At 41.4% G+C, this 13,534-nt stretch overlaps 1 protein-coding gene across 17 annotated transcripts in view; it reads left to right on the top strand.

The window, feature by feature from the left end:
- RALGPS2 (Ral GEF with PH domain and SH3 binding motif 2) overlaps window positions 1–13,534 on the top strand; it is a 286,135-nt gene that overhangs the window by 130,084 nt on the left and 142,517 nt on the right. For all 17 annotated transcript variants that reach the window (XR_010590027.1, XR_010590025.1, XR_010590028.1 and 14 more), the window contains one exon: window positions 5,820–5,946. Coding sequence is in view for 12 of the 17 variants with exons in the window: in XM_005304201.5 (XP_005304258.1) it covers window positions 5,820–5,946 (127 nt within the window). In the remaining 5 variants the exon portion in view is untranslated. The remainder of the gene's footprint in view (window positions 1–5,819; window positions 5,947–13,534) is intronic.

The raw sequence follows: 13,534 nt of genomic DNA, 5'->3' as shown, positions 1-13,534 counted from the left end.
TCATAGAAGTAGACCTCGATGCCAGAACAGCCCTGGTTGATTTCCCAAGGGATTGTTATCAATATCAATCTGTAACCTCAAGTCCAGGACAAGAAGAACAGTGCCTGCCTGCCTTCAGCTCCTGGGTCACATGGTCTCATACATATATGTAACTTCACAGGGCAGACTTCACTTTTGCTGTCTGCAGACCTGACACGATTTGGTGTATCACCAAGAAATCCTCTGGACATGTGTATTTGCGTACCTGGATTGGTAGCTGGATCCACAAAATGTATGTAGAGGAGTTGCATTTCTGTCCTGAGAACCAACTGTTACTCTGGTAACAGATGGGCCCCCCAGCCATTGGTAGATGCATCCCAGTCAATTTCAGGTGCAAGCTTCTTGGTCACCTCAGGAGGTTTCCTTCCACATAAACATGTTGGAGCTCTGAGCTATTCATCAGGCCTGTGAGATACTTATACCCACCGTTGAGAACCAATGGTACAAATTCTCACAGACAACACCACTGACATGTTTGTTTTTTGAACAAGCAGAGAGGAGCAAGAATCTCCCAACTATGCAAGGAGGCTGTCCTCGTCTGGAATTTGTGAATCCTTCACAATGTTTCCCTGAAGGCCTTTCACCTTCTGGGAGTAAGAAACATGCTAGCAGATTTCCTCAGCAGGGTTTTCATAGACCAACATGAGTGGTCAATCAAGAAAGACATCCTTCTTCAGATTTTCCACTGCTGGGTATATCTAGTAATAGACTTGCTAGTGACCAACCTCAACAGCAAATGCATGAGGTTTTGCTCCAGGGCGGGCCTCAGCCCAAGTTCCATCATAGATAGTTTTCTTCTCTGGTCTGGACACCCGCATCTGCATTTCTTTCAGTTCCTCTCATTCCAAGATTACTGAGGAAACTGAAACAAGAAAGGGTGTTGTTAATCCTTATTGAAACAGCATGGCCAAGCCAATATTGGTTCATGGATCTACATCGACTGTCTATCCCCTCACCGATAACTACTACTACTGGTCACAGAACTTCTAACTCAGCACCAGGGCAAATCTCTACATCCAAACCTCAAATCTTTCCACCTTACTGCATGAACACTCAGAAGAAATTGCTGCTGGGAGGTTCAAATCATCTTGGTGAGCATCAGAAAGGAATCCACTAGAGCCAGGTATGCAGCTAAGTGGAAGAGATTTTCCATTTGGGTACAATCCCACAGTTTATTGCCCCATCTCACAGAGGTTACACATGTGCTGGACTATGTTCTGCACCTGAAATTCATAGATTCAAAAATTCTAGGACTGGAAGGGACCTAGAGAGGTCATCGAGTCCAGTCCCCTGCCCACATGACAGGACCAAATACTGTCTAGACCATCCTTGATAGACATTTATCTAATCTACTCTTAAATATCTCCAGAGATGGAGATTCCACAACCTCCCTAGGCAATTTATTCCAGTGTTTAACCACCCTGACAGTTAAGAACTTTTTCCTAATGTCCAACCTAGACCTCCCTTGCTGCAGTTTAAGCCCATTGCTTCTTGTTCTATCCTTAAAGGCTAAGGTGAACAAGTTTTCTCCCTCCTCCTTATGACACCTTTTAGATACCTGAAAACTGCTATCATGTCCCCTCTCAGTCTTCTCTTTTCCAAACTAAACAAACCCAATTCTTTCAGCCTTCCTTCATAGGTCATGTTCTCAAGACCTTTAATCATTCTTGTTGCTCTTCTCTGGACCCTCTCCAATTTCTCCACATCTTTCTTGAAATGTGGTGCCCAGAACGGGACACAATACTCCATCTGAGGCCTAACCAGCGCAGAGTAGAGCGGAAGAATGACTTCTCGTGTCTTGCTCACAACACACCTGTTAATACATCCCAGAATCACGTTTGCTTTTTTTGCAACAGCATCACACTGTTGACTCATATTTAGCTTGTGGTCCACTATAACCCCTAGATCCCTTTCTGTCGTACTCCTTCCTAGACAGTCTCTTCCCATTCTGTATGTGTGAAACTGATTTTTCCTTCCTAAGTGGAGCACTTTGCATTTGTCTTTGTTAAATCATCAGGCCTTTCAAATAATTTTGTGATAGTTCACCTAGCCTCTATTTCTGCATTATAGCCACCAGTAGATGTTTTTTCCATCTTCTTTCATCCCCTCATTTCTTGGTTTTTGAAAGGCCTAATCAACTTTTACCCTCCCTTGTCTGCTTCTGTATCAGTATGGTATCTAGATCTAGTTCTCTCCAAATCGATGGCCCCTGTTTGAGAGCCTACATTCATTACATTCATTGTCAATAAAGGTGGTGTTTTTGCTAGATATAAATCCTGCAAGGAGGGTTTCAGAACTTCACCCTTTCTTGGATGATCCTCCTTTCACAGTCTTTCATAAGGACAAGGTATCCGTTAAGCTATATCCAAGTTTCTGCCTAGGGCAACCTCAGCCTTCCATCTAAGCCAAATTATTAATTTTGGTGATTCCCCCCCCCCCCCCCCCCGCAAAAAAAAAATGACCAAGCCTCCATTCATCTGAGGCTGAAGACTCACTCCATTGCATTTTACTTGGACCACGCTAGATCCTTCAGGTCTCTCCCCCTCCCCCCCCCCCCCGAATCTTTGTAAACTATACTGAAATAATTAAAGGTCAGTCAGTATCATCTCAATGCATCTCACATTTGGGTTCTGTCTGTTTAAAATTTTTTTACAATCTTGCTAAAGTCTCTTCTCTTCTCCATCAAGAATAGCAACTTACTCCACCTCATCAGCTTTCCTGAGCAATGTTCCAATAACTAATGTATGCATACTGTACATGTAGTCATCTGCATGTACTTTCCACTCTTTATGCCATCACTCATCCCTCTCACAATGAAGTCAGCTTTGGCAAATCGGGTATTACAGTCTCTGTTTGGATGAGCCAAAGTTCCTGGTCCTATAAGGGAACTGCTAACTGCATCACCTACAGTGGAATGTATATGTGCACAATCACTCAAAGAACAAGTTACTGTAAGGTAAGTAATTTTTTTCTTCATGTGTGTTGGTATTTCTTCAAACATATGGGGTCTTAAAATTGTAGAGTGGGGACCTTCCTTATAGATTCTGAGGATCTCCCCCTGCAACATTACTTGTCTCCTCTTCCCCACAAAACTCCTCAAAAAAGGCAGTTCTGAACAATCATTGGGAACAATCCTCCTCCCCCACCCCCTGCTTGCTGTCACTGTATCAGGCACACCGTCTCCCCTCTGAGCATCCTCTTCCCACCCCCATGATAACACCTGTGAGTAGTTGAGCTCAGAGATATGACACTCCATGGAAAGGAACCCCAGGGCACAGAGCTCTGTCTGCTTCACCAACCAGAGCTTGTTCCCAGGCTGGGAACAGGTCACTCTGATTCCTGTGCAGCCCCAGGGAGATAAGTGGAGGTGGGCATGTTGCGGCGAGGAAGATAGTGGCAGCACCCTTGCTGATGGCGGGACTGTATCTCAGGAACTAGGATCTGCTCTCTTGGCTCCTAGCCCCTGTATCCCACCTCTGACACAGGAAAGATGATGATTTTGCAATCTGAGAGTATTGAAAAAACTGCTGCAAGCCTTTGCTACCCTGGAGTTTTGGAATTCACACTGATGAAGCCCCTTATGTCAAGCATAACTGCACAAATCACCAATAGTTTGTTCCATAAACAATTTTTTTTTCTATTTGTTGATTCCTTCCCTCCCCTGTTGTTCTGTCCTCCAATATTAACCCTGATATTAACTTCACAGTTTTCCAGGTAAATTTTTGCACTGATTTTTTCACCCTTTTTAAATGTTTGAAATAAATACTGATACATTTCCTGGAAACTTTAGAAAAAATATAAACCAGAAACGCAGGTCCTTACACATGGTGAAAAGACATGAATTCGTCTAGACTAATCATGCTGCAAATACCCATTTTGAGAAGACAAACCTAAAAGGTAAACTTCATGTCCCAAATGTTGGAGCCTGAGAATAGTGGAAAAATCAGACATCCTTGCTAATACTTTGAGCTCTAACAGTAGCCCAATACATTTAAAATATACAGAAGTCTTCAGTGTTATTGAGCATGAGGTGCTGCTAACTCAAATGGTGAGACCTCCAACTAAATATGGACAAGATGGAGATGATGCTGGTTTGAAAAATGAAGTATTTTGAAAACATGCTGTGATCATGGCATCTAAATTGTCTAGACTTAAGCTCCAGCTACCTAAGAGACTGCTTTTCCCTCTATGCTCTGCCACAGTCTCCTCTCTGCAGAGATGTTTAAACTATTACATGAGTTCCCAACAAGCCATTATCCTCATGGCTGTCCTCAGCTCTGTATCTTTCCCTGGAAATCTGCAATAGCCCAAACCTAGCAACCTCTCTTAGTAGATGTAAGACACAACTGTTTCATAGATGGGCGTAGGGCCAGAACTTCAAGGAACACAATTTTCTGGATGACAATTCTCTCCCTTTAAAAATGGCATCTCTCTGAAAGCTGGTGTAATATTTGCTGCATCCTAGTGAAGTTTGTGGGCAGAAAATATAGGCAAGAAAGGCAAAAGGTGTAAAATAAATGCAATTATATATTTGCAGAAGTTCATAGATTTGTTCCATCGTTGTCATGGAAACCCAGGTAGATTTTGGTTATAGTGGCGGTGTAAAATTTCAAGGTTATGTACCTACACACCTAGGATATCTCATTACACTTTTTTAACTACTAATTACTGTTCATCTTCACATATAGCTAAAACTTTGGTTGAGAGACTTGAACACCTAGTCTCCTGCCAAAATGGTCAATCTAAACATTTTTCTACATTTCCTTAAATTTTGGCCCCAAAATGAAATAAAACCTTTAATGTGGCTACTCAATGGTAGTTCTGTTATAACTGATGATCCTGTGACCAAAAAGAGCCAATACAACTGCCTTTTTGCTGACAGAACAATATACACAGGTGGTTTGTGCTCAGACCATTGTACTTTTCTGTGGAGAAGGCAGATCCAAGCCCCTATTGCATCTTTCTCTTACTAAACAGAATTTTTGTATGCGAATACCAGTATGTCTGCATCAGGCAATACATTGATTTTAAAGAATTATAGTGCACTTTAAAATTTTCACTAGATTTTAATGCTCTTATTTCTTTCACTGGAAAATAAACTTATTGGGAAAATTTACAGGTCATGAAGTTTCAAGATAAAGAAACCATAAGACTATCAATAGCTCAACCAAAATGGCATGGTTGTGAAATAGGGCTTTGTTACGGACCTATGCTGTTAGGGCAACCATATTTCCTGCAATCAACTTAGCTTCACTCCCATTTTCTGCTAAGGGGACTTTTAGCTTCACTCCTATTGAGAGCAATGGAAGATAGTGGCCATTTTGAAAGAGGATAGATCTTCATGGAATTCTTTGTATTGGAACATTATTTGTGCATACCTGTTGAAGAAGACACTTTCAATAATGGAGAATAACAGTAAAAAAAAAATTAATCCTTTAAAAAAATGTAACCAGTGCATGAGAGTTCATTGAGTTTTAACTGATATAGACGTTTTAATAGTCTGCATTATTAAGATAATTCAAGGCCAAAAAAAAGGTTTGACATGGTGCTAAATTTCTTAAAGGATCCATTTAAAAATTAATTTTAACTCCTAAACTAACCAATTTTCTTGTAAATTCTGAGAAAATGTATTCTATACTCGAAGAGTAAGAGCGGTAATTTTTGGGATGATACTCAGTATTCTTCACATATAACAAACTGGTTGAATCCTGCTTTAAGTGCAAAATTCATCTCAACCCTAAATGAACTGCAACCCTTCTATCTTGGTCTTTCTTTTCTAGTTATTGAGCCGAAAAGACAAAACTACCTTTGAAAAGTTGGAGTATGTTATGAGTAAAGAAGATAATTACAAACGACTTAGAGACTATATTAACAGCTTGAAGATGACTCCTTGTATTCCTTATTTAGGTAGGTAAGCTTAATATGTTTGGTGTGCAGTATTAAGGCAATAGTACTTGCACAGTGACTTGCAGAAAAACTAAAAGCCATCTTTTAAGCTGTATTTGAGAGTATATTAGTGCTTTTACAAAGAATGTAGAAGCACTTGGTTGGCTGTAAATGTTCTGTATATAGCACAGGGGCGGGCAAACTTTTTAGCCTGAGGGCCGTATCGGGTTTCAGAAATTGTATGGAGGGCCAGTTAGGGGAGGCTGTGTCTCCCCAAACAGCCAGGTGTGGCTCGGCCCCCGCCCCTATCCGACCTACCTGCTTCTCGCCCCCTGACGCGCCTCAACCCCCCCCCCCCCCCCCCCCCCCCCCCGGGACTCCTGCCCCATCCACCACTCCTGCTGTCTGTCCCCTGACCGCCCCCGGACTCCCTGCCCCCTGGCGTCCCATCCCAACCCCCCCCCCCCCTTCCTGACTGCCCTCTGGGAACCCTGCCCCGTCCAACAACCTCTTTCCCTAACTGTCCCCCACCGCTCCCCCCACCCCATCCAACTCCCCCTTTCCTTCCTGACTGCCCCCCCCCCCCCCGGATCCCTACCCCATCCAACCATCCCTTCTACCTGTCCCATGACTGTTCCCGGAACCCCCGCCCCTGACTGCCCACCACCACCCCATCCAACCCCTCCTCTCCTTTCTGATTGCCCCCCCCCCCGGGACCCCTGCCCCATCCAACCCCCCCCCATTCCCTGCCTCGGCCCCTGACCACCCCCCAAACTCCCCTGCCCTCTATCCAACCTCCCTCCCCCGCTCCCTGCCCCCTTACTGCGCTGCCTGGAGCACTGGCGGCTGGTGGCGTGGCTGCACCATGACAGGCAGCTGCACTGCCTGGCTGGAGCCAGCCACGCACCATTCAGCACAGAGCGCCGGGTCAGACCGGGCTCTGCAGCTGTGCTGCCCCAGGAGCTCACCCCCCCCAGAGCTTTGTGCCAGTGGTGCAGTGAGCTGAGGCTGCGGGGGAGGGGGGACAGCAGGGGAGGGGCCGGGGGCTAGCCTCCCGGGCCAGGAGTTCAGTGGCCGGGCAGAACGGTCCCGCGGGCCGTAGTTTGCCCATCTCTGATATAGTAAGAAATAACTTTTCTACTTAAGAAGAAAAATTCCTGTTAAACCTCTCAAGTGCTCCTAAGATTTTACATAGAGTATCAGTTTTCTTGGAGATGTGTAGATTTAATGGTTGACTCATGGAGAAGCAGTTAGAGATTGTTGCTCCTGGAAGTGCTTTCCAAGAACTAAACATTTGACTATAAATTTAATAATGAAAAGTCATCAGTCACTAACTTCAGAGGTAAGCATAACTTCTGGAATCTGTTTTAGGTGTTGTGGAATCTGATTTCTATTGCATATATTATCACTTTGATTACACTGAAGTGACTAGGATATTAAATTGGTGCTACAAAATATAAAAAAATAAAATGGGTGATTTATAGAGATTCATCATGAATAATTTGCCTTCCTATGTTTCTAAGAAATCTTTACTGATTTATTTATGTATTTGCTTAATGGATATAGTTTTTATGGTTATGATCAAATATTTTCACCAGTTTTTTGGAATTACTTGATTTTAAAGAGCAGCTTTAAGCAGGATTAGTGCCTACCAGTGTATTTTTGATATTTTTGTAGTTGAACGTTAATTATATAAAACTTCAGTAATTATACAAATGTTAAAGAAATGCTTGTCTGACTGTTTCCCTCTCCCAGAAACATCAGGCAGGTCACATGAGTTCATCCCACTTAATATGCATTGTGTTGCAGACATCGGTTATTTCTTTATCTACATCAAGATGAGCTCCAATGGCTCACTACAGTTGACTAGACTTGATGATCCCCCCCAAACTCTAAATCTGCTATTTTCTCTTCCTTACTTCTTTGGGCTATTTTAAATCCTCTTGGACGTAGGGATTAGAAATCCTTTATTGTGCTAACATCCACATAACTGTCATGATAGGTACTTCAGCCTCTGTATCTTATGTGGGGGTAAAGAATCAGTCTTGTCAGGCACTGGTAACGAGGGAATGCTCAGCCCCCTGCAGCTCCCACTAGTTTTGTTCTGCTTCAACAGCAGCAGACAGAGTTAACTAGACCTTTGCACTGAAGAGGTTTTCTGAGGAAATTCTTAAAAAATCTGTAATTCTGAATTAGCAATTTGGTTCTATAATTTAAACTTCTAAATGTCAGCTGTGTCTCAGGTTTCTTGGCCTTATAAGTTGTCAGCTCTGCTTCCTTTTGTGAAATACTGAAGCAGCTGATATCCCTTCAGTTGCTTAGGGAGAAAACTAGGCCAAAAAAGAGAGGTTTATTCTTTCACTTCATCCCTTCTTACTGAGTGTCACAGTGGGGAGTTTCACCTCCTCTGGGGGTAGGATACATTTTCCCCTCTCAACAGTCCTATCAAGCCAGAGGTCACCTTGGCTGTCTTTCTCTAAGCAGAAGCAAAACCAGGCAGGATTGACTTGGATGGATGAGATGCAGGCACCATCCTAGAAGCCCAGTGTGGGCAGTGGCATGTAATTTCCCCTACCCCAGACAGAAGAGGAGCCAGGCAGGACTGTAACAGCCCACTCCAAAGGCAAGTGCCTCCTTCCTCCCCTTTCTCAGGAGAACAGTGCCAGAACATCAGTACGCTAGAAGTGTCTAGAACTCACACCTGCAACCGCCACTCCTGATTGTGGTGCTCTTGGGCCACAAATGAAAGGCTTTGAACACAACATGGATGCCAGAATGTTTAGTAAGGGGCCTTTACTCTTAGTCCCGTCCCCAGTCCTGTCACCTCTATATCAGGCCTCCTAAGGGTCCCCTTATAATATCTCAGGAAAGGGCCTCTAGCAAACCCATTTGAGAGAAGAGAAAAAGGATGCTCTAGTGATTAGAGTGCTAATCAATGCTATGGGAGATGCAGATTCAATTCCTGCTCCACCACAAACACCCTGTGTGGCCCTGGGCAAGTCACTTAGTTTCTCTGTGCCTTGGCTCACCATCTGCAAAATGTGGAAAACCTGACTGAGATGATGTGAGGCTAAATACATTAAAGAGTGTAGATGCTCAGATACTACAGTGATGGGGTCCAAATAAGTAAGATAGATAGGTGGATGTGGCTCATGTGGATCCCATGCGATAGAAATGGACAAAACTTGTCCCAGAGCGTCTTGATTCCGGGGATTCCATTCTTGAACTCTAGTCTCACTCTGGGACATGTTTTTGGGTCTCCTGAAGAGGCTTGAAGACGGTAAGCAAAATCTCAAAGGGGGAAAAAATAAAAGGGGAATCTTCCTTGTGAGGCGGGCCAGTAAGAGGATCAATATAGCACATATTTAAAATTTAAAAGAAAACATTATAGGATAGGCTTGCAGTCATAATGTTATGAAGCTTTGATCAGTAGTTCTTTGGCTGCCCTCAATCTGATTCTTATACTGTAAACCCACCCTAAGACTCAAATAGCTTCAGACTTTGGGAGAATCACATTCAGGGTACAAATGTTAACATTTGGGTGTTGTGAAATTGCTGAAAAGTTTCATATGACTTTCACTCAATCAAAAAGAACAGTGGGGAAGGGGAAATACTTTGTTCAATGATACCCACTCTTTAGAATCAGTTTATTGAACCTACTTTCTACCTCTTTGGCAATTCCTGCTTGATTTTAGCAGTGACTCTGCTCATGAACTCCTATATAGAGAGATTAATGTTTCATGTACTTTAAAAACAGATTTTCAGGTATTCAGAGATATGGCATAGGAGATTGATTAATGAGATTTGTAATCACTGCAATCAGATCAGAACTGAACCTGGGTGTGGGGGCTGGGAGGTGGGGCATAAAACATAATCAGAATGGAATTTTAAGTTTTGACTTCTTCCAAACCTCCAAGATTAGAAAATGTTTCTCTAGAGTATTGGAAAGCTCCAACTTACAGCTATTCAAAGGTTTTTTAGCATTAGCTTTTATATGTTATGGGTTTATGAGATATCAATCCAAGCAAAAACAATTTACCAGGTAGGCCAGGCTTCTTTCAGCATCCCAGATATCCCGGGCTTCTCTGCTTCTTGCTTAAACAGTCTTTCTGGTATCTAACATTTTAGAAATAAAATAGACATTTTTCTCTAGCTGATTTGGATTTTTTCTGTTGCTTCCTTAAGTGTACAAAATACAAATATATGCAAAATTGGCAAGGGAAAACAGAAAAATACTGGAAAACTATATGATTGTTCTTCCTTTATTTCAAGTTTGTGCCAGTGCAAACGTGTCCTTTTAGACACATGAACAACTTGTTGTCCAAATTCTGCTGTAGAGTAAGTCTTTGGACATAACATGTCAATTTATTAAAGTCTAATGTGTATTTCCTTTTTGCTTAGAAATGAAAAATTGGTTTAGTTGATGTCTGTAATGCTTCTTGCTGGGACCAGTTGTAGTTTAAAAACTAGTCTATCATCTGGCTTTATACAGTACTAGTTGTTGTTAGTGACAAGTATGTCGTATGCTTTCATTTTAATTCTCCAGAGGAATAGTGAGTTAGATATACTTTTCTGGGGTTCTTTCTCTAATGTTACTTAACTTCTTAGGGATAAATGGCTGGAAAAGCAAATGAAAATGGTTTGGAACAGTAATCTTAGTAAACCTGGAACTGTCTTGGAAGCTTAACTGTTCAATTCAGTTAATCTCTTCCTGCAATGAAAAATTTAACCTGTAGTAAGGCCTGTTGAGAATTTATAAAAATATTCTCTCTAAAGGTTGTTAACTAGGGATTTTTACTGAAATGAGTAGAAGAATATTCAATAAAAGAGCAATTCACTAATCTGTTTCTGATTTTCCACTTGTAGGCTATAATCTATTAAAGGTTTTTTGTTTGTTTTCTGTTCTTTGGTATGTAAAATGTGTACAGAAAAAGTATTGCTTCTGTGTTAAATTACGTATACAATGCTGTTAAACGATTAACTGGTTTAATGGCTCTGCTGTGGCATGACAAACTTAATTTGGAAAGCAACTTTGGATATCACTCCAGGAACTGGGAGAATGGCATTGCTTTATAAAGGTAACTTTTCTGGACTTACTAGGCAAGTTGATTGCCACATGCTGTCTGAGATCCCTGCTGGTGGTAGAAACACAGTTACATTGGCAATGGTCATGAAGGACCCTGCTGGTAGTGGGATTAGGAAGGACACAAAAAGAGGACAACTATGGTGTTGTCTCAGAAGTTTAAAAGGAGTTCAGTTTTGTCTCCAAAATTAATATGAGTATATTTTCACTGTAGAGTTAACTCGAGCTCTTACTTGCATGTTGTCCCTAAACTCTTATACAGACACACAAACCTCTAACCTGAATTTGTTGCTTTCACCTAGGGCTTGCTGGCACATCTGTGGTTATAGGCTAAAGCACAAGTGAGCATGCAGGCTAAATCGCTTGTGGTGATAGTCCTCCAGTTCCTTCTTCTAATTCTCCAGTGAGCCAAGAAGGTCAGACACATTCTTCCACAGTTCACTGGGAAGGAATCAGAGCATCCCCACTTTCTGCAGTGCTAAGAACCATGGGATTTGCCCCCAGAATTCCTAGTGACATACAAGTGTGCAGCACCAATGTGCACCCAGTAACTCAAATGTGGCTTTCAGTGTGACCATTCACACCCGGGCTAGGCTAACCTGGATGCTCAAACCTAGATGCCAGTCACCCAAGTTAATTCTGTAGTGAAGACATATCTTATATGGCCAATTTAAATGGTCAACGCAAACTGAGAATGGATAAGTCATGTTTATTTTATTCTAAGCAAAATATAACCTCTCTGAAAAAGGTTTATAATGGAAATTCTGACAAAGCCCTTGTTATAGTTGTGCTGCCAGACTTCACAGTGAAACAAGTGGGTCGTACTGATAGAAATAAGATGTTTTCTTAGCTTAAAATTTACTACTCCTTGAAATAGTCTTTTATATTTGTGTTTCACTGAAGGTGAGATCAGTAGTGTTAAACTGTTGGAGCTGAGGGAGGGGGAGAAGAAGAGGTTCTCAGAGTAAAGGTGTAAACACTTGTCTGGCAAGTACTAGTCTGGCAAATCGTAAGGAAAAAAATGTGTGTGAATTACTGCTCTAAATCTGAAAATCATTAAAAATGTTTTTGTTCTTGTCATAAATTACAGAACAATCTTAAGTGTTGTTCTGGGAATTTGGCACTTTGACAACACTCATTCTGTAGGAGAGAGAAAAACAGAACAGTGTGCTGCATAGGGATATGGAACATGATAAATATTCTCCATGTATAATTCTTGTAGGCATGCCTACTTCATTTTCCTAATGAGGCAGCAATACAATTTATACTACTGAGGATGTTACTCTGGGAAAGAAAATATGCAGAAAAATACCTTTAGTCAGGCAAAAATTGAAGTCAGTAAATTGAGCAATTCTTCCAAGTGCACTGCTTATGGTTTCCCTTGAGAAGTGATTTTTGCAGTCTTGTAAGTCTTCTCTTGGGGAAATAGAGAGTGTGTGTGTGTGTGTGTGTGTGTATATATTGTACACACATGTATTTAACGGGTATGTGTGCGTGTATATGTGTATATATATTGTACACACATGTATTTAACGGGTATGTGTGCGTGTATATGTGTATATATATTGTACACACATGTATTTAATGGGTGTGTGCATGTCTGTATTGCATGCAAAAATGTACATTAAAAGAACAGTATTAAGGTTGCAAGGTCAAGCACTCAGAAGTTAGGAAATGTCAGAATTAAGGTTGCTTATGCAACCTTAATTGGCTCCCTTGTGTGTATGCATGACAGTCTTTAATTACATGATCTTTTTTTTAGGATACTGCTTCATTCAGTGCACTGGATGAACGATGCTCACTTAATGAGCTACTTTTTAATAATGTTTCTCCTTGTTCATTGTGTGGCCCTATGCTTTATTTACTACATGCTATTCAAACTCCACTCTGGAAACAGAATTATTGGTTTCCTCCTGGGTTTTTCTATGGTGCTCATCACTATATTATCTGAATGCTTCACAAACAGTGAATGTATTTTCATAACACCCCTATGAGATGAATTGGTATTATCCCCATTATATAAATGGAGAATGGAGGGACAGATATTGATTTAGAGATTAAGGTCAAAAGTATCCACTAATTTTGAATGCCCAATGTGAAACACCTAGGATCTTTTTTTTTTTTTTTTCTTTAGTGTGTAACATTATACAGCATTTACTGTTTTGGGGGAATTTTTGAAACTTTTTATTAAGGCAAAGTTGCAATAAAACATTAACATACTATATTGTACATTACTTATTCAGGATCAGGTTAATATGCAAAGAACCTGGCAAATATATTTAAAGCACAGTTCTTTGAGTGGTTCTGCATAGTCTCTTTTATGGATACTGCACCGCCTTTTGGTCCCTAATGGTAGAATCCTCTCTAAGCAGTGTCTGTTAGAGCAGTGGTTTTCAAAGTGCAGGTCGCGATGTGACAGATTTTCGTTACCAATCTGCCTGGGCCCACAGTTGATCAGGCTGGGACCACAGGATCTTTCTAGGGAGTAGATGACTAGGCACACCACATCTCTGAATTTTAAAGATT

This window comes from Chrysemys picta, chromosome 8 (genome assembly GCF_011386835.1).
Source record: "Chrysemys picta bellii isolate R12L10 chromosome 8, ASM1138683v2, whole genome shotgun sequence".
NCBI lineage: Eukaryota > Metazoa > Chordata > Testudines > Emydidae > Chrysemys > Chrysemys picta.
The sequence above is the reverse complement of the archived record's forward strand: the minus strand, read 5'-3'. Positions and strand labels throughout refer to the sequence as shown.